We start from the raw sequence: 22,902 nt of genomic DNA, 5'->3' as shown, positions 1-22,902 counted from the left end.
AAATTTGGTGATAAACGAACTTCTCTCTAAACAATACAGAAATGCCTGTTGATGCAAGAGGAGCATCAATCAGTATTCAGACGGCCATAATTTTGAAGATGTAAGATTAGCTTCCGATTTATTGAGGAAAAACTTATTTTTTTACACATTTTACCACAAATTTGTCCAGATATCAAGCTTGAATGTGTTTTCTGCCGTTTAGGAATATTACTTGCGCAAGGTTCAAGCCAAAAAAGAACTTGCAAGGGCTTAACCTTAAATTTTGAATTTAATTTGCACAAATACTGACTAGTCTCCAACATCTCACTTTTTTTTTTGGCTCAGATTATTCATAGATTTATGATTTAAAATCCGTGAGTCAATCATCACTGCCAAAGTTTTGGGGGGATTTTTTTTTGGGGGGGGGGCGAGTCATGTCTATTTATGTTTTGTTTTTCTTTGGTCCTTTGTTTTTTTGTTGAATTTTTTTTTCTTTTATGTTCTGTTCTATTGGTTTTCTTCCTGTTCGTGATCTTGTTCATCTTTTTTTTCTTCTCTCTTTTTTTTCTTCACTTGGGATGGGTTTTCGGGAGAGGCTCTGCTTTGAGTTTCCTATTCAGCCGAGTGAAACTCAAGGAAGCTTGACCCACATCAGAGGTGGATGTTGCAGGATACACATCCAGAGCAAGTCGTCACAGGAAGCCCCACAGACATTTTTCATTTTTTGCCCTTGTCTGCGGCACTGCTGTAACATCTTGGTGATCTTGGATTGGTGCTTGGGTCCATTGATGGTCGGCACTGCAGAGATCTCCAGTCAGTGATGAAGCCTGATGGAGCACTCAGTAAAGCCAACAATCTCAACTGCTCAGCAATCTCAACTATACAGATCGGATGGAACGATGCTTGGCTCTTCCTTAACATTCCCCTTGTATTCATGCTGGCAACATCAACTAGATTATAGATTTTCTTCCAGCGTGCCATGGACTGTTGGCTGCGTGTGTCTTAGGAATGAAGCTGGCTTAGGAATGAAGCTGGTCAGCTTTATTGATGCTGCCCAGGAACTGAGTGGGAGAAGGAGCTGGAATGTCCATCTTGCTGGACTCCCTGGCCATCATCTGCATGTGGCAATACCAGGTTTGGTTGACATCTTGATTGGTGCTTTAAGTCATCTGGTAGGCCTTTTGAAGACCTTTATTGGTACATGTAGCTAGGTGCTCTCATCACACAGCTCGGAGGCGAGGCTACTGATGTGTACAGCTGGAGGTAACATCCATCATCTTCATGGAGATTGGAGATGTCCATCTTTTGGTTGGGTCAGCAAGAGAGATCTTCACATAGGTAACAACGATTAAGAGTTCAGTTTCATATGACATTTATTTTGTTCCATATTTCTTGTATTAAAAACATGTTGTGAGGACCCCTTAAGCAAGCGAACAAGTAAGTAAGCAAGTTAAATTTGTTCAAGTGGTTACATGTTTTAAATTGCTTGAAGCATTTAATTGAACTAGAAGTCAAAACAGGAAGAGATATATCATGGGCCAGAGTTGTCACAGATTGGTATTGCAGCATTAGAATAGGCCACTGGAAACTGGTAAAACTACCTCCAGATCTCTCATCTCACCAGGCCTCTCGTTTGACTAACTTGTCGGCCTGGCTGGGTTCAAATTCTAGAGATTCTATGCACTACTCAGAAGGTCAAGTTTAATGAGTCAAGGAGTATATAACTCATTAGTACAACTTCATAAAATCTGTGAATGTAATTTTGGAGAGTAGGAAAAATCAAAATTAAAACAATTGGTTTTTGGTATAAATGGAACATTTTGAATAGGGAAGATGAGGGTTCAAAATTTCAGGGAATACAACTTTTCACAATCATCCCAAAAGAAAGAGATAGAACCTGTAAAATGATTAATTATTTCAAGTGAAAATTGATTCCTGTTTTTAGGAGTCTGTGGCTACCAAAAACAAAAGTGGAAAAGTGCAGTTTTACATGAACACACTGTTTGAGTAAATGAAGCAGAACATTTGTTTTGACCGGATAATTAGTATAAATTGGTGCAAAAGAAGGATTCATAGAATCAAATCACTCATTCAGTAGTTTTGTTTTTAAATGTCTGAATACAAAGTTCCCCGACCATAATCAAAATGTGTTATACAGTACTGATGTAAGGCACAAGATTACAATAATTATTGTTGTAGATCACTGGACACCACATATAATTGATAAAAAAATGATCTATTTAAATCACTCCAAATTTTGATAAACAGAGAACACTTAAATCAACAGCCATCTGAATCTTTCTGAATAAATAGATGATATAAAATCATTATATCCTCAATCATCTTGAGAGTCAATGACACCATTTCCCAAAATTAATCTGAATATTTAATGTAATGAATACTGTTGTATATTTCCTATGATTAAAAAAGAAGATCCAACATAAAAAAGACACAATATACAATTTTGATGAGAAATACTGCTGGTAAATGCATACATATGTATTATATATAAATAAATTCTAGTTAAAAATAAAAATAGAGGAATTATTCACATTGGAAGGGGCATGTTGGTTGTCTTGGATATGTGTCAGTTACACAGCCTCGGTATGTACTGTCCAATTGCACAATGGTGTCACTTGTCCAAGCAAGAAATGTGATTTTCATGTGAGAAAAGAGACCAGTTTTGTCTGAAAGTAAAAGGCTCTAAGCCGATATGATTTTTCACGTTCAATTTGCACTACATTGAAGAATAATATATCAATTTTGTCAGTCCTTTTTGTCTTATGCACGTCAGTTATTGTATTGTAACTAAGCATGTACTGTGTGCTTCCTGTCCGTGGTCAGTCAGTTGTCAGTCTGTCTGAGTGCCTTTCCATCCTTGTTAATCTGTCTGTCCGTTCATTGCAAGTCAACATCCTTTTTTTGTCAATTCCTGAATGAATGAATAAATATCACTGTTCTTTTAGTCTCATGCATTTTGGCCAGTGAATATTATCTGTGGTTCTGTCAGTCAGTCAGTCAGTCATCTGTCAGTCAGTTGGTTTGTTTGTCTGTCCATCAGTCTGTGTGTTTGTCATTTCTATCTCCTCAGACTATTTGAACATACATGTAGTCTGAAATTTAAACTATAACTTTACAATTGTAAAAATTGTCTCTATTTTTGAAATCTTTTAAGTGTTACCTATATTTTGAAATTGAACATCCCCAATCAACATTTCCTGACTGTCCTCCTTTTATGCTATGTCATTTGTTAGTCCATCCGTCCCTTTGATTGTCTGTCAGTATTTTTTAAAAACTCTTTTGTCTTTGCCATTTTTCTATATGTCCATCAATGGTAACAAAACCTGAGCAATATTTTATTGTCAGAAATATATGTGTTGTTTCTCGTTCCTGATAAATAAAAAAAAAAAAACAGATTCAGCGAACAGACTCTATATGTGAGACTGTGCAGGCTCCAATCGTGGACTGTCCTGTCCACCGTTCTGTTCCTCAAGCTTTTTAGCCACTGTACTGAGGAGCTTCAAACATCCATCAAGTTTGGAGTCCATTACATACATCTGCAGATGACAAACGAATATTCTCCACAATCAAAATTCATTGGATAACTATTGAAATGGATAATATAATGGCTTGTTTTTAATTAAAAATAAACCTTGAAAATTGAAATGCTAGTTTCAGATTTAGCAAGTCACATGTTAAACAAGTAAAGAGAACCATTTCTTGTACCTGATTCTCCATCATAGACATCCGTGCCAAAATGGTCTGTTTCCGTTTGTCAACTGTGTAAAAAAAAATTAAAAATGCAAGAACAATCGTTAAGGAGCGTAACCCAAAAATCTAAATGAAGAATGGTCTCTGTACAAACCAGACAGTTTTAACAGCCCACCCCCCCCCACACACACACAATTCCTGATAACTCTCCATTAGATTTGCAAATTTCATGCGTATAATGTTCCAACTTATCATGCATTAGTGTGAACTGATGTAATTGAAAGTCACTGGACGGTCAGGGAAATAGAAATGAAGGCATTAGGGACGGATGAAGAAGTCTATCTTGACATGAAATTATAGTGTTTAAATTGTTTTCATCAAAAGGCTGATTCACAAAATATACTGCATCTCTGCCACTCCCCTTCCCTAACTGAACAGGGATGTTAATGATTAAGAACAAAGCAGGATGCTCCAAGATGATCCCTACATCATTTCTGCCTTCTGCATGCCATTTTAACATTCCTCCCTCTGGGCATGTCTTGTGAGATACAAATGTTCCTTAGATAAGAGTTACTTCATACTTGTAAGGTATGCTCCAGGTTTGCCAACAGTCTGGTCCAGTCGTCGCTGTAGTTCCTTGATGCGCACCATCATGTTCATATGTCCCTGAGAATATTGTTCAATAACGTCTCGGACGTCTATTGGCTTTCTTGCTTGCTATTAGTTCAAAGAGACAAGACAGAGATGAAACCTGCTATATCTGTTAATGATGTACTACATTTGTATATCATCCCAGCTGAATGTCAGATTGTTAACTTCCATCTGTCGGCATGGAAACTACACTCCAGAACCATTATTCAAAATACTAAAATACAATTCAGAAGACCATAAGAAAACTAAACAAACTTCTTTGTTTTGATAGATTTTTGGCCTCTTAACAGAATTCTCAGCTATTTTCTTGAAGAAACTGTTCTGAATGAAGACCAAGCCACTCACCTGGAATTTTTTGCGAGCTACCAAGTACTGAATGCGTCGGATTGCTCGGATGGCTATTTTGTGTGTTGGTGTTAGGCTGCATACAAAAACAAGTAAGTCCATTTACATGTATAAATTACCGGTAAGTCAATAGTCAAACTGAAATCAATAATCAATGCAATGATCAATGGTATGTGAAGGGCAAGTGCTAAAGCTCCTGCACTTGATTAATTTTTGTTTTCATTATTATATAATTGGTCAGCATAGAGGTCGATAGGCATGCCCTTCAGGTGAAGACTCTGGAGAATACTTGGAGATGACTTACCTAGTTACTGTTTCAGGAACATAGGCAAAGCTAAAGATGTCACTCTCAGGATCTGGTAGATCCATTGAGAACATTTCTGATAGACGCTGGAGTGGCCGGTACCTCTCACTAGGCTCACGGTCACCGTCTAAACGTCTCCTATTCAGCCTATCAAAGACACCTGGTATGATAAAAGCACAGAAATTGAGATGTTGGGGAGGGCGATGGATGGGTTATGGGTTCCTGGGTGTCTAACACCGCGTTCCCACTTGAATTGGAAAAAGGTGGATCAAGATCCGGCATTTTGGTGTGATCGTTATCTTACCGCAACGAAACCGCAAGTCGCGTTCCCACTTATGCTTGATCCACCTTTTCGTACGGAAATGTTGGGTCCGAAAGGGCACTGGGTTCGGAATTACGCGCGCTCTGTGGGAGTGCCATTGTTGCATGGTTGCATGCTAGGCCAGGATGGGTCAGTTTTAAAACAGCACTATCAGAATTCACAGACAAAAAATTACGCGAATTCACCAACATAAATCACGGATCCGTAGAGGATCCGTGCGTGCATAAATTAAAAGGTGAAATCCAACAGAGCCGCTCACGTGTGACATCACGGCAGAAACCAATGCATCGATAAGGGATTCCCTGGTTCTGAAGCTTCTCATTGGTTAGAAACGGTCACATGATGTACTACGACATCATTTTCCAATTTTCTATAATCAATACTTCAGATGTGTCACCTCCGTACGTACCGCGTTATCGGCACTATTCTCATCGCATACTCGTAAGCTTTTCAATGATTCTGTGCCAAAGTGAAGTCTTTTGGTGAGTGCGGACTCAGAGTCATTTATGGATGGAAAAATAAGTAAAATTTCAGGAATGAAAAAGGTTTAGTAATGGACGAACACGCAACAAAAATAAGGCCTATAGTGTAGTTTTAGGATACCACGTGCGCTTTTGCATGCGCGGTGCTAGCCCGTAGTTCAGCGGTTGTTTATTGTGCATGTTGTATACGCTGGAAATGTACACATGAGCTACACGCCTGAAAACGTGTTTCTTCATTCATGAGACCGCAACATTTTCGCGCCACTTGTGCACCGGGCGGATGTTAACAGGTCAAATTGCCGGATCAGATCCACCTTTTGCGTTCCCATCTGATCGTGATCCGGCAATTGCCGGATCTGATCCACCAATTGGGGGATCTGTATCCTGGTCCAGAGGTGGATCAGAAAAGGTGGATCTGATCCTGATCCACCTTATAACGGTTAGCGTTCCCACTACACACAATTGCCGGAACTGATCCACCAATTGGGGGATCTGATCCGGCAATTTGGCAAAAGGTGGATCAGATCCCCCAATTGGTGGATCAAGTGGGAACGGGGTCTTACTGGAGATAACATAAAGTCCTAAGCCTCTTGTCCAAGGAGGTGATTGATGGAGGTGACGGAGGTGTATTGAAGTGATCAAAGTTAAATTGACACTTTCAGTTGGAATACAATTTTTGAAAGTATGTTTTTGGTCAATATACAAAGAAATAAACAAATCCAAAACAATTATGCTGACATCATTAACGGAATAGAAGTTTGGGAGAAAAATACAAGAGAATGACAGGTATATGTATGATATCTCATGGGTCTCAAGAAACATTTCTTTTTGTGACTTACTTGAGGGATCCTCACTGAAGACTGTATCATTCACTCCCGTAGTTTTCTCAGGAGAAGACTTGCTTGGGATAAACTCCAGTAACGTCGATTGTACTAAGGCTTCCTTCAGCTTAGAATTCTTACGTTTCTTCAGCAGATGAGTCTTGTTAACAAAAGCTGGGGTACTTGGAGCAGTTGGGGTAGCGGTACTGTTGGCATTGGGAGGGGCAATGTGGATCTTCCAGGTGGCTTCCGAAATAAAGTCTGTGGTGCTCTCTGCAGCATGACATCTCCATGCACACTGCAAGAAAATAGCAATGAAATATACATTGCAATGGACCACGAGAGGAGGATCATCTCCTCTGAGCAGCATCGGTTGAGGGCGCTGTTTAGTTAAACGATGGGAGCTCTATTTGACAAGTTAATTGCACTGGCTCAAAAGGTACACTCATGCAAGTGTCAGATTTCAGTAAAATTACTGTTAAACTAAAGCATCCTTCAAACATTTGTTTTGAATTGCAAGGCCACGAAAATAAAGGAAATAGCATTTTACTATGCAATCCTTTCTGTATAGAATTGTTTAGTTTAAGTCAATAAACCATTTAATGTATATGAACACTCATAGCATTAAAAAGCAAATACACTTTAAAGAAGCAGGATAGTTTGCTTTTACAAGTCACAATAATCACCTGTATTAGTCTTGCAGCAGCTGGAATCTGACGACTAAAATGCTTCTGTCTTTGCTTGTGTTGCACCTTTAAGGCAAATCCAGACCCTAAAATACCCTGCAAGTATACAACAAGCCACTGCTGGTTAAAAACAATGCGTGCAAATGAAAAAAAAAACAATTGCGCGACTAATTCCCGAAATATTTGAAAATCAGGTTAGCACAAAAATTAGTCACCTCTAAAAAGTACACTGTTTCTCCCCCCGAAAAGACGAAAGACGACAACATAATCTTACCACATATGTAATTTTTTCTATCAGCCAAAAAAATGTACACATGACATTTCTCTAACACTTTAGCTCAATAAAAATACTACTCAAACTTTTTTCCCACATTATACTTACTGAGGGAAGAGCAAAGAACGAAATGGAAAATATTGAAAAACATGAGGCGATGATTTTCCCTAGCCACGTAATGGGAACTTTATCTCCGTATCCAATTGTTGTTAAAGTTACCTGCATCAATAAAGAACAGAGTCAGAAAAATGGCTGAATATGAGTAAGAGGCTGAATGTGATGACATAAATGCACATGGAAAACTTGACCTTTTTAACCAATTTTGGGGCATTTTAAATCTGCAAGGTTACCCAAAAGCAAACCAAAAAAACATTCAACAGGAGCCCAAGGTACATGTAAGCTCAGGGCGCTGGGAAGGACTAACTTCTTCTGGATCGATGTATGACGTGCACACAGAATGCGGTAAATGCATTTGATGAGGCAGTTAGCTCCACCCCCCCCCCCCCCAATGCTTTGTGCGACTGTGCTTCCTTCACAAAATTTTGTGGAGATTAGCCCTTCCCAGTACCCTGTTTGGGCAGGGGTACAAAGAGCTCGAGGAAGACTTTTCTTCAATACATGATGGAGTTATCCTTACAATAAAAAACCTGCACAATCAAACAGATGCAAACAGGTGGGAAAATGTTTTCACTTGTTTTCCATTAAGATTCAACTTCTGAAACCTTCCCATTGTTTGCATTTGTAGATTCAAACCAAACAGCCTTTCACAATTAAAGAAAATAGTGCAGTTCAGTCGATTGCATTAATTTAGTGCAAGTTGTTGAGCTTTTTACTTTCATTTTTTTGGGGGGGGGGGGGGTGGTGTTGGTACGAGGTACAGGAGAGGGAGTGAGCAAGAAGTGGAAGGACTTACCACACCCCACCATAAGGCATCTGCATAGGTTTCAAATTGCTTTCTGCCTCTCTCATCCTGGTTGTCACGCTCAGCCAGGTAGACAAAATACGAGACGAAGATCAGCATCAAGAATCCAATGTACAAAGTTGTAATCAGCTCCTACCACACCAAATGAAAAAGGGGAAATAATAGCAAATCTGGCTTCAGAAAAGGCGTCTTGTTCACTGAATAAATTTAGTTGAAAGCTGAAACTTTTCAACTGTTATCAAGTTGATATAATTCTGAACTGATACAATAAATTCAAGTATCAAGGGTCTTGGTCCAAACAGAATTATTCTTTTTATTTTAAATGATATAATGAATTATTTCTGGAGAGTTGGCAACAAAATATGTAACCCACAAAATACTGAAAGAAAGGTTTTGCCCTTTAACCCTAAAAAGAATTGTCACTGGTAACTTTTGTTGTACACATGAAACAGTACTTGCATTACTTGTTTTCTTGAGGACAGCCCTTAAGAAGCTTTGTATTAAACACTGTGCACTTCTTCACCTCATACAATCAAGTACTTAATATCACCTCATAAAACTGACACCTCAAAAACTGACACCTCATAAAACTGACACCTCATAAAACGTATGCTGAACGTGACTGAACTCAGCTACTCATGTTGAACTTATGACTTTATCTACACACTATGAATTTTTCATGGTGATGGCAGAGTCTGTTTGTATTCATTAATTGGGCCGTGCTCGTATACCTGTCTGTGTATAAAAACCACCGAGCCGAGGAGTTTCCAAGTGCCACCTTGGCGGTCCATATGAAGCATGCGAAGAATCTGAAGACATCGAACACCTCTGGATACAAAAAGACAGAGCATTTCAAGTTGACATTATCTGTACCTTTGGGGTGAAACGCAAATGGCAATTTATACAAAATCCTGAACACAAGGAGTAAATCAGAATGATTGGAACAAAAGCAATACGTCAGAAAATAGGGAAGACAAGTCTGGCAGTAAATCCATATTCAATATACCAACACAATGGCAACATTGGTACGTAAAACAGATGAACTAAAATGGTTGGCACAGACAATTTAAAAATAAATAAATAAAAGGCATGTACAGAGAAAAATTGGCCACTTGACAATTAAAAAAAAATTAGAATAACTCATAAACTGATGGCGTTAGTGGATTAACGTGCAATATGGCCCATTACTGTCAAGGCTGCCTACACTTTGAAGAGGCTAGCTACCTTTAATGGTCACAAATGGCCATCGGTGTTAATTCAAAGGATTATTACATTCCCATACAAAACATTTCTATAATTCCAACACAGGCAGGTATCATTCTACTACGGAGCCCTAGCCCCAACCTAAATAATAACATGTCTGTGATCCAATTTTTAATATATATTTTGTACACATCCATGTTCACTCACTGGAACCATCCTTATATAATATTCAAAAAAGGATGTGAATGAACTTGTGATTGTCCAATCATGTCTGCAATGCGGTGCACATTTTGGTTAATCATAATCACAACTGCCCAATCAGCTCTTCTATGCAAATGATCTGAAGTCACAGCTACCAACCAATCACAAATATGTGTGGTAATGAGTCAACTATTGTCCAATCAACTCTCACCTTATAGCCGAGGCAGCAAAGACGTGGCCCTCAGAACCAAAACAAAGCACAGCAGCGGATGCAACAACAACGATTAAATCTGAAAGACAGAAAACAACAAGATCAATAAAAAAACTGCCCACAGAATAAAGGGCACTGGAGCCTTAAAGGGCTGGTATACTGGTAAATCACTAGTGAAGAATCAGTTTAACCCCTTAGTACAAATACCTGGAAATGCTACTGTTCTGCACCATATACTTCTGCAAACACTGAAGACGCCACCCGACAGTGAAACCTTATCCAAGACTTCATTTCAAACTTGTCATCATTATTTTCAACTTTTCATCCTTGAGAGAGTACTGCACTGTTTACATGACCTATGTGTACCAAAACACAAGGGCATTAGATTACCCAGTTAATAAAAAACTGTCTGGTAGGGATGTTCTGGGATAATAACTTTCATCCTGAAGGGAAGACCATATTTGCTTGATATCACGTTTCTCAGACAGTAACACTCCAAGTGTCAAGCAAAGTTCCAGAGTTGGGTTACAAGTTTTGATGGTTATACATAATCTCCATTATTTACGGCGCCCAGACAGTATCATGATTCAGCCGACGAGATGTGTTAAATTGTCACATGTATCTTCCTCGAGCAGCTATGATCAAATTGATGTGGAAACTACTACAAACTTAATAGTCAATTTAAAAAGAGCCAACTACACAAGTCAGAGTTTAAATCTTTAGATTAGAATAAATTCTGAAGTCACAGACTTATTATCTGACAGGGACATTAGGTGGATCAAGGAAAGAGAGGGACAGCATCTAACAAAAAGAAACGATGCCATTGAGAGGATTAGCGCAACATCATTCTTTTGACCAGTCTTCGCTTTACAGCGCCCTCTATGATCAATGCTTTGAAATAAAAGATGGACAGTTTGTAAATCTGCCATAAATCCAGCTCTTCATATAACCATGCATGTCTGGTTCATATGACTGAATGAATGCAATACTGAATGGAATAGTTGATGACGGATGAAATGAGGGCAAAAGTTCAATACAAATCTCTGTGTGTGTCTATGCTAGCTTAATCCACGCTCACTTGATTTGGGCATGCAGGCTACCGTAGCCTACCTCCCCCAAACTAAAAATATAATTCTAGGATTAACGAGCACTTTAATCTTCTTGACATATAATACTGTCATATTATGTACTGCCCCGGGTAGCCACAGTGATAAACCCAATGGACTCAACAAGGCTTTTGTAATCATATACCAGATAGAGACACTAGACACCCTTAGAACCCGCCTGCAAAATAACTGATCAGTTGACATGAGTTCAGAGGCGGCACACGCACGGTCGGGACGGCTTTGAGCGATTCAAAAGAGCGTGATACACAATTTGACAAATACTGCCCTGAGCCCTGACCAACGCTTAAGTGAATTAAACGGCAAGACACAGCTTGTCAGGCAAATTATCAAATAAATGGCTGATGCACTTTAGAGCCAAGCTCTACAGAAAAAAATATCATATGCACAATTCTAATGTACAACTACACTGGACACAGACTGTGCAGACGTTGTGCATTAAACTCAAAATTTCATTGATGAATTAGTAATTCTGAGCTGTGTAAAGGGATTAAGAGAAACCTCATAAATTTTCTAATGGGTTCAATGCTCTTTACTTGTTTTGGTAGTATTCATTCCTTACTTTGATTTGTTTATTTCATTCATCACTATGAATTACTTTTACTGTGTCAACAATTCTGTGTAATAAACGTAGGTGAACATGTCTTTTCTGTCAGGTTTCTTGAAGAAACTAAAGAGGAAACTAGGCATTAAAGCCCCAACCTAGCATAAAATACTCATGATTACAGTCAGTCAAATCAAGTGGTGTAACTAAGGACTGCTCAGGATTTGACAGAGGCAAAAATGAGCTTTTTTTAAGTGTTAAAAACATGTTGAGAGCTCCCTCTTGAAAATAAGACCTCTGCAAATTTGACCCCAGTTACGCCACTGGCCAAATCTGGTAAACTGGTCACGACCAACAGCACAAAAACAGGAAGATACATTGTTAGTTAGAGTCTTCTATCCTGACCAAATTGACTGCCCCACCCCCACACTAAAAGCAGACCAGTTTTTGATGAATATAAATGCATTCATTTATCATCAGGTACATAAAGGTCAGAAAAAAAGGACCACATCGAAAGGGTTGATCAGTCACTTAAATTATGCGGTCATCAAACCCTAACTATGCCATTCAGAAATATAGGCAAAAACTGGCTTTCATCTCTGCTGATGATAAACTGGTTTTCAAGAGGAACTAAACAAAAACCATTGTTCAATTAATTAACCAATTTCTAATACTTCACAATTAATTTCATAGCTAGCTTGATACTCATACATTGTATCAAATAGAGAACAAATTTAGTATTTCAATGTTTATATTCCGAATAAATGTTACACTCAGTTTGGTTAAATTTTTACGAAGAGAACTCTACATGCAGTCTTTTGGAAAGACAACAAATTGTTTTATTTTTCCTGGTTTGCTTAGCAAGTTATTTAATTGCAGGGTTTTTGCTATTTGCTCGTAGCTTTGGTAAAAGATTGAGGATCGAAAGAGGTTTTGTTAATGAGGTAACATTATAGAGAGGAACAGTTCCCGTAATATGCCTTGGTGAGGATGGACTTACCGTGGCCCGGATTGAAAAGAATCCAAGCTTTTATTTTCACCAACTGAAAACATTTCACCCTAAAAGTGTTTATCATCAAATATGCCATTCAGAAAAATAGGCAAAAGCTGGCTTTCATCTCTGCTGATGATACAATGGCTTTCAAGAGGGATTTCAGAGGGAGCTATGTATATGAAAGCCGTTATCAAATTAATTAGTTCCCAAAACAATGTCACGGCTAACTTGATGTTCATTTCACATACATGTAGAGAGCAAGAAGTATTTTAATGTTATAACTTCCTATGAATGTTACACTAAATTTGGTTACATCGACACACCTTTTTAACTCGTTATAGCCCTTTCCATCTGGAAGCAATCTTATCTCCATCAGTCCAGACATTCCGATGACATGATGGTCAGACTTCAAGTGTGAATAGTGGAGACAGTGATTTTTAACATTCAGATAATGACGTAGTCCCTCAGGGTTTAGTGTCTGCAGGGTTAGAATATCCTGAATTCAACACCCAACCCCCCTGGAGGAAGGAACCATGCATATTTATGATAATGCATTGATCATGAGGAGCATACCCAACACTTTCAAATCATCAATTCTGGCTATAGAGGCTCACACTTATACCACCAACTGCTTGACATTTGATATGGTTTTGCAAAACGACATTAAAATTTGTTAAGGGAATGTACAATACATCCCTGTTGTTATACATTCAGAAGATGATAATAGTTATAACTTTGACTGTATAGTTGGATATTATCAGGCTCATTGTGTCTTCTATTAAGAAGAAATGTAGTTTGTGGGATTTTGGGGTTGGATTTTACTCCAACTCCTCCAGATAACAACAAAGTATGACTGGAGATAATACCAATTGTTCAAACACTAAATTTATTATGAGTGAACTTTTCAAAGACCATCTTTAAAAAAAATCATATCAGTGCTTAAAAGAAAGTCTTGAGAATTTCAGAAGTAAATCAAATCCAACCAATTAGGGTGGATAAGAGCTATAGAAATTGCAAGAGCAACATTTACAGATGCTACTATGCAAGATACAAGGCCAGCCTTCTTAAAACAGGACATCAGGAGGCAAGTGTGGGACAACATGTGTTCAAATGCACATCTTCAATCAAAGCAACTCTGATGGTAAAACCACAGCTTTCTTCCCCTTACAAACCAATCCCCTTTAAATTCAATCACACTTGACGCATCTGCGCTTGAATTGGCTTGCTCTGATTTCAAGAAACAAATGTCATTCGTTCGAGCAGGAATCCAGACAGATCTCACGTCTTTTGGCCGCCGCTGATCTCTGTATTCCCCAGTCTCGGTCTCATTGCTGGAGTTTTTTGCATCCTTGAGTGGTGATCTGGAATGCTACTTTAGGCTGCTCTGTGTGATGCCGCCAGATTGCTTTGAGATTGTGGAATGATCAAGTTAGGATGAAATAATAGGACTACTAAGCACTGCCACAAGGCCCAAACATGAAACAGAAAATTGTATTTGAATGACGATATTTTATTTTGAATTTGAAGGTGGGCTTGTTCTCTTGGCTATAAAACAAAAGCACCAGAATTCATACTTTTTTAATAGTTTTGTAAAATATACTGGATGAAAATGCACATTCAATGGAAATGGCTTGTGACGTTGCCATGCAACCTGTACCTAGAACTGTATGCCAACTGACAACAGCAAAATTAAAGATATTTCCATGACAATGACGGTCTAAAGAGACCAATTTCAGCAGTGTGATTTGTCCTCAATAGTGTTTCCAATTAGCTGCAGAAACTACGTCTTTAAAGCATTGACATGTTGATTACTATATTTTTATTCATTAATTCTTCATCACAACGGACCTTGACTCGTTTCAATTAACAGCATTTTTAGCCAATTTATATGGTGTCTTTACATCAACGAAACCTTGGGATTCTTAATGAGCAGATATGGAGAACTCCATCCCCTCCCATCCTACTAATTTGTTGAACACGTCTCTCATCACAAACACATACGCCAATATGCTCCAATAAACACGAGCCAGACTTCAAATGAGAAAACTTGAGTCACTTCATACCCAATCAATGCCCAATCAATTACACGCACAATGAACCAGACAACCACAGCCAAAGAAAAACACCATTACATGATTAAGGCGTTTAAGGCGACATTAAGATGTAACCTTGCCTCCACTTTAAGACTGTAATAAGCGCTGATATGGAAGGAGGGTCAGTGCGATTCAATTTTATCACACATGATGCAACGACTGGCTGAATCAATGCGCGGCCGGTGAAGGGAAGGTTGGATACAGAAGGGAGGTCTCTCTCAATGTATCTTTAAAAATTACTACATTTGTACATCTAAAAGTAAATGAAAACAAAATTCTATGTCCCAAATTTGTCACATGTATTTGTTAAAGATAAATCACATTGTGCCTCTTCTACAAATAGAGGCTGAGGCTAATCAAATAGGATGTCAATAATTTACATTTGCATGGGAACAGACACCAAGGTCTCCCATAAAGTTAATCAAGCCAAAAGGCATGAATAATTTGAATATTTAATGTCTGAGAGCACACTGATGGAGCCACAGCATCCACTGAAAACATAAAAGCTACTTCTTTTAACTTTTCCCTCAGAATGCCTCTCTGCAACCCCCTACAACTCCCTACCCTGGTCTGTTTTCCCTTTTACATATAATCTTTGCAAACAGTTATCTTCACTCTAGCCACTGTGACTTCCTTCATTTTTTTCTGTTCTTTCCAGTTTGTATCACAAACCTTGATTGGCTCTTGGCCTTGTGTTTCAGTGATACTCAATAAAAAAAACCCAGTAATACAACTGTAATAATGTCCCTAATAGAAAGGATTCAGTACAAAACATCTTAATCTAACGTGATTTTTTATATACATGCAAGTACTGAATAAAAATGTCTTGTAGAATTGCAGTGATTCCTCACCAATGATCAAGATGGGCTTTCTACCAAACTTGAATCTTCCTCTCAAGCCCTGGTACTGTTGGCGACATCCAGCTGACCACATACGGACGAGATACTCACAGCTGAAGAACATCACTAAAATGATTTCCTGTATAAAATACATGAAAATGAATCCCCACAGGGGTGAATATTAATGAAAAGTGAAAATGTCAAACCACATTAGGGAGCATCTGCATGGTAAATGTCACGACCAACAGGACTTAAAGGTACAATTTTTCTCCCAGACTGATGAACGGGAAAACGGGACTTCCAACGTTGATTTTGCAAATGGTTAATCTTGCCTCGGTGTAAGGTTTAATGATGGGTTATATTTGGGAGGTCATCGGAAGTAACTTGGCTTATTAATCACAGCAAACTGCAAAGACTCTTATTACACTCCAAGTCCAATACTTTCTGAAATGATAGAAGATGAACTCTGATCAGGCAGGAGGGTCAGGTCGAAACAGGCTTCTCGGCTAAGGTTATGTATTATCAGCATGTTCCTATGTAGTTGGACCAAAACCTACACGCAGACAATAGCTCTAGCCTCTAGGCAAGAAATAGCATAACCTTGTAAAAGTAAGTTCAATGAGTGTATAAGTGCATGTACACAATTTTAGGGGATATCCGGTCCACAAGCTTTGCTTATTATGAGAGTTTGGTAATTGCATGTTGTTATTCTTTATGAATTAAATAAGTGGAAAATAAATGAACTGAACTTAACTGTGGCGCCATCTGCCTGTCGCTAACTGAATAGGCAAAACAACTCACATAACACTAGATAACCTTTTACTAGAATGGCAACATGCATTTTTATAATACGAACTAGAAGTAATTAATGTCATATATCCCCTTCCGTTAATACGTTTTATTGATTAATTTAACCATGGTCCAACAAACAAGTCAATTTGCCTGCAAGACTGTACATATGTTGCCTGACAAAATCTTTTGTAACACAGAATATTATACATTAAACGCCTGAGGCACCAAGTGGTTTACAGGGAAATCTATACTTAGACGAAGCACTAAAATTTAATCAGGTACATGTAATTTGGCACTGTTCACTCCACAAGAACTGTTGGTCATCCTTCATTTTCCCCTCCATACATACCTATCCCTTTTCCTTACCCAGTGAAATTGTTTGATACTTCTAGATCTTGATTTTGCCAAAGGCAACTCAACACCCATTTTGATTGCTTGTAAGGACTGCAGCTCCATTGCCCTTTCTTTTTCTTTTTTGATGTAAAATCACCAGCACGAACCAAATTTTGCATAATTTCCCAAAGGAATTGCAACTTGATGTGTAGCAATTATCATGATTTTACCCCAAGCAATAGTTTTGCACACCTTTGATTAACAGGTAAGAGGAGAGTAAACTCTCAAATAGAGGTGGAAACGACAGAAGATATACTTTTTGAGAAAAGTAAGTAAACAATTTCTGACAAAATCAGTTTAATGAACTGAAACAAAAATGAAGTACATGAATCATGTACACACCAAGTCCATTGCAATGTAAGCAAATGTTCATGAACTACCGTATCTGACAGAATGATATGCAAAGCTTTTTCACAAAAATACAAAAATAGTCTTGGAGATTGGAAGTGAATTTTTTTTTGGCTTTTGGGGGAAAGCGTGAGGATAGAAGGCTGCAATTTCCTCTCCCCAAAATATATCTATTGACACTGTAGAGTCTTAAGACGAGGAGCATACTGACCATGTAAAACAAGACCCCTTCAGCAAATTGACAGGAAGGTATAGTAGACAGTACGCTGAAGATTAGACAGGCTAACACAGTGCTAAATCTGTAGCAAAAAAAAAACCAAATAGGAAAAGGAGGAAAGATTAATATAATGTCAGTATTGTGATTGATTATGAATGAATGATTGCTCACAAACCAATAAAAATAAGAAAACAGTGAAAAACTTGTTTACAAGTGCCTGGAAACATCTTTGGCAGTCAAGTACAAAGTGCTGAGAAGGAAGACAGGTCTAATAACAAGGGCGTGTACTGCAACACATTACCTACAGTCCATCCAAATTAATATCTTGCAGTTTACGCAAATTTGTCACTTATTTAATTAAATTTTCTGGTTAAAAAAAAAATGACTTCGTGACTCAACTGAGACATCCACTTGCTGACTCGTGATATGGACTTGGACTGGACCCAATTAAGTGATTCTGTTCTAATTTTATGATCAAGCACTTTAATACATGACGTTTAAAATGTTCATTTTTCATCATCCATGCAGTGATGCAAGGAAATATGCTCATCACAGTAATCTGGGCAGAAGATTGCCCTCCCCATTTGCCCTCCATAAAATGCTCATAACGGAAATTTAGTTAAAATGAACTCAAAAGGAATTCTCCACATCTGCCTTGATACGCTTCAATTTTATATACCTGACAATGACTAACTTTTCAGGTAATATTACAATCCAAGTTAATCTCATCATCAGGCCTAAACTTTTACATTAACAGCAGGTCATGCACTATACAGTGTTTGTTATTCTAGCTGTGGTATTTTCCATCTGACTTGCTGTGAGTTTAATTCTTGCGTTAATGTTTGACGGCATTTCCGCATGGGACACAATCAATTATTTTTCCATTAAAAAAGGGGTTATCGTTTGAACAGCTGTACGCAATACATCATGTCTGTTTATGTAATGTGTCTGCGTCAAAATTCAACTAATGTCAGTGATCCGATGATTCTTGATATGACATTATCTACAGGTGCCTATGAGGATCATGCATACCGGTACATACCGGGTTACTTGCAGAAATAGAATGGGTAAGAAGTCAACCAAATCGACTTCTGGAAATGAGACTAAGAAGTTCAAGCAACATACTCCCTGGTACAGCTTTTCAAATGAATTTGGTGAACACAAAAGTGTTTTTAACAACTTACTGTTTTGGACTTTTTTAATGTGGGGGTGGGAAATAAGGAAATTCACCAAAATATCATTTTATTTTTAGAATATATTTTTAAAATATCATCTACCATAAAGAAAATGTCCATTGTCAGTAGACATTTTAAAGATTTTTAAAACTGGGGGAATTGCACTAAATCGTAAAAAAAAATCTGTGAAATTTAAAGTTAATACCCCTGCCAAAACAAAACGCACTTGCTGCAGAATTGTGCTTATTTTCCAACACAATCTGTGTACATGTAGTTCTATTGCATCATGTATTGGAAGCTAATGACCTCATCATTAAGTTACTCCATGACATCCTGCAGATTGACGCTGTGCTAATGCTTACGTGCTGGAATTCTTTCCCCTGGTTTTCGAGTACTCTATCGTACTTACATGTAGGCGGATCCCTCATGTACATTGCTGCACACAGTTTCAACACACGTATGAGTTACATGTACACGTACTCTGGTATGTAGATAAAGTGTGCCCTGACATTTACCACGGTACGGATGAACATGTTGGATTTGTTTTTAACATTCATTGATCATTGAATTACATCTGAGATTTACAGGTAATGGGACATCAAATGACACGTAAAATAAGCATTTTGATAGAAACTGACAGTAACGAGTGTCAGAATAAGAATGAGATTGGTGTATGCAATCCTCGTTCATTGAAATTTGTAACATGCTTATATTTGATGTCTTTCACCAGTCTAAGGACTGGTTACTGCACTGGTGAAATAACAGGTCTTTACCGTGCATCCTGTATTAAAAGATCTTACGCTGTCTGATGTCTGTCTGTCTGTCTGTCTGTCTGTCTGTCTGTCTGTCTGAGTGTCACGTTTTTTTGTAAAAAGCCTAAGGAGTGTGCGGAAACACAAAATGCAAGGGTTTATGGAGAGACTCATGTTACATGTATAGCTTCATGGTTGTATATTGCCCCCATTTCACTGTCCTTTGAAATTGAAGTCAAGATTGGCACATGCAAAAAATTATTTATTTGTTTTGTTTTGCTTTTTTGGCGAATTTGTTTCTTTTACACTTTGACTTTGAATAGTTAAATATTACAACATTATCTCTATGAAAACACTCCAAAACATTTCAGAAAATGTTCATTCAATGCCAAAATTTAACACACACCTACACGAATATGACTTTAGGATATTATCCTGCAGTGGACAAGTTAATCCCCTTCCTGATGCAATGTCTGCAATTCAAATGACAACCTTACAAACTGGATGCTTCAAGGGGCACAATTATTGTCTGTCATACACGGTAGCAATATGCAGCCAAATGTCACTTCTTGGGCCCAGTAAAACAAAATTCAGGCTTTGTTGAAATCCTGACCATAAACAGGAAAAAAAAAATAAACCTGCAAAAAAGCTCAAACAAATCAACTAAATATATATGTCAAGTGCCTGCATATTTACAAAACAGATCATTTATGGAGGTTGTATTTAAGCACAACCATCATATTTTTCTGTTAAACCCTTGTGATAAAGAACGAGCACAAAGGTGAACTACATATAAATATAAATATAGAGCTTCAAGTACATGAAGTGGTCAATTGCACAGGTATTTTAAAACATTAGAAGCTAGATGACAAGAAATAAATTTGAACTTGAAGTTGAATATGATATTGGAATATTGCTAGGCATAGGGAAAGGAAGTTGGTATCTATAAGGGCTCAGCCCCAACTTTCTGACTAGCACCTCCCCCTTGCCACCCACACCACTAAATGCAGGTTTGCTGTGGGAAATGATCGAACTCTGTCTGAAAGCTGAGATAATAGCGGTTGCTTTTGACATCAGAGCATATATGGGAGCACTTTGATGATTTACGGGTGCATTTTAGCCACTTCATCCCGCTAATTTCGAGCCCAGATGCTTTATATAAAAAGTCAGTCCTAGGACATTATCTATCTTAAAACAAACCTCAGTGGAAATAAACGTTAAAGACTGGCATTGATTGCACAGGTACATACCACAATAAAAAACAATTGTTTTTAATTTGCGATCATTCCATTCAAGCTTGTGTGTCCACTGTTTGGACTGCACTTGTCTTTTTCTGCCTCTCTGGGGATCTGTATGCATTTCTCATGGCAGCTGTGCCAACACAAACTACAAGTCTTACATGTATAATGTAGCACAATCCAACAAGACACAAACTACACAACCTCTTGAATATGATACATGGCAATGTTTCACGTTGACCAAAAAAACTAGCCAAGATTCATGTGCATTGTGCAATCTACGGAAATGTACATTTACGAGTTCTCCTTCGAAATACTATTTCTTTTTTAATTCTTTCCTCTCATCTACTCATCGATGAAAGCTCTGGTCTTGTGCAAACCTGAAGGAGCTACATGTACCTTCTACAAACCAATGAAGTAAACAATATAAATAACCCTAGGCCTAAATAGTTGGTTCTCGTCACCTTGTTATTTATGCTATGGCGGCTTGTATCCTCGAGAAGTGAAATATTTTCAACACGTTTCAGGGACTCTAGACTTCAGGCTCGTTAAGTCTCAATTAGTAGGATCCCAGCAACCCATCCCCTGCTTCCACATTCCACCTGAGTCTGTGTGCCTCACAGAGCAAGGTTCTATAGCCATCAACACCTTCCTCTAACTTGAACCTTCTCTGGTGAATTACATGGGTTCATGCTTCTTATCCCAGGTTGGTTTACATCCCCAGTCGCCCAGATGGTGCCTAGCCTGGGCATCGATGATTCTATGGTCGTGCTTGCTGCGCATTCTAACGACCACCCTGCTGTCGTGACATTTTCGAGTTGGATGGATGTTGTCCCCAAGAACCTCAAATTAAAATCTTAAAGGGACAGCATGGGGCTGTAGTTGCTGTTGTGATAGGCGGTGCTACCGGTACGTACAGTTCAATTTACATGTATGGTTGAAATGATCTTGCTTAAAAATGGAGTGCCTCACTTCAATATGAGATGGGTTCCAATTACAATTCAAAGTTCTAGAATTAGAGAATTTTAGGATTATCACAAATTGTTCCATTCCTTGCACTTTAAGTATTTAATTTCTTGATGGTTTTCAAGGACTAGGAGGCAATTTTCATCCTGCATTTTCATCACTTGCCTGTACAAGTAATTAAGGTCTATAAATCATGTTGGGTGATTATCTGGATAACACATTATTTCCTGGTGCAATTTATAATTCTATGCCTGTTAGGAATTTACATCTACATGTATAGGAGATAAATGAAAGAATATTTCTCTGTTCCTTTGGCCCATCGACATTTTTTGTCCAAAAATCTTCGAACCTAAGTTTAAATCTGTAAAAAAGAGGTTGCATCTTGTGCCTACTCCACACTTTTCCAGGTCATGACGCTATCCCAAAATGCAATAAAAAGAACAGATATCAATTGAGAATACAACAATAAAATTATGAACGATGCAGTAACAAAAATTATTAACAATAAAAAGTAACATAAATTGAAGCAAACCTCCATGTGTTTTGACCAAAAAGTTTTAGTACCTGACTCAAAAAATTATATCCATAATAAAAAATTGTTTCTACTCTGTGTCAGCCTTTTTTATTAGTGTTGCAACACTAACCCTAGCAATGAAGTTAATTAGGGGAGTCATCATACATTCTACACTCTAGTGGGAAATATGTGGTACCAGGACATTTGAAAACATGACCAGAAAACATACCCGCAAAAAGAATCAGCTTATTTATGCAAACCCTAGAAATATGCAAATAGATTCAATATTCAAACAATGGAGTTTTAGCCTTTAAACTTTACCTCCATGTGTTTCCAATCTTTATTGGATCACTCAGTATTCATCATTATTCTGCCGCTTATCGCATGATAAGCACATAATTATACCAGCAAAAAGAACCAACTTTATGTAAGCCTGGAAATATTCAAATGAATGCTGATAAGGTGACGGTACCAATAACAGCCAGTGGATATCTTCAATGCATTTGTATGAAGATGAACCAGCCTATAGGCCCTAATTAAGAACATTTCTCTTTCTTTGAACTGAACACAACACCAAACAGTGCCCCCTCCCCAACACTATCACCTGCCCCCTGCCCCTCCCCCTCTGAGAAAGTTCTTCATCAAATAACAGAAATTTAAGCAAAGAATGACTCTGCAATGATCAGAACACCTAGTTCAAGGGAAACATGCCTCAATAAAACTTTTTTGATAAAACAGTTATGTTAGGAAACTTAAGTACGACGAAAATCTGCAACAAGGCCCAATATTAAACAGGTACAA

General features: G+C 38.0%; 1 protein-coding gene across 1 annotated transcript; it reads right to left on the bottom strand.

The window, feature by feature from the left end:
- Positions 1-1,334: 1,334 nt before the first annotated feature.
- LOC119723233 (potassium voltage-gated channel subfamily KQT member 1-like) lies at positions 1,335-21,404 on the bottom strand. The gene is made up of 14 exons (XM_038193797.1): positions 21,304-21,404; positions 17,451-17,538; positions 15,719-15,845; positions 10,113-10,191; positions 9,229-9,325; positions 8,489-8,629; positions 7,684-7,794; positions 7,302-7,397; positions 6,634-6,913; positions 4,991-5,150; positions 4,687-4,762; positions 4,272-4,407; positions 3,706-3,758; positions 1,335-3,536 (listed from the first exon to the last, which is right to left on the bottom strand). The coding sequence occupies exons 1-14, from the start codon at positions 21,402-21,404 to the stop codon at positions 3,411-3,413; spliced, it is 1,671 nt and encodes a 556-aa protein (XP_038049725.1). The 3' UTR covers positions 1,335-3,410.
- Positions 21,405-22,902: the final 1,498 nt, after the last annotated feature.

Source organism: Patiria miniata, unplaced genomic scaffold (assembly GCF_015706575.1).
Source record: "Patiria miniata isolate m_02_andy unplaced genomic scaffold, ASM1570657v1 HiC_scaffold_16, whole genome shotgun sequence".
NCBI lineage: Eukaryota > Metazoa > Echinodermata > Asteroidea > Valvatida > Asterinidae > Patiria > Patiria miniata.
The sequence above is the reverse complement of the archived record's forward strand: the minus strand, read 5'-3'. Positions and strand labels throughout refer to the sequence as shown.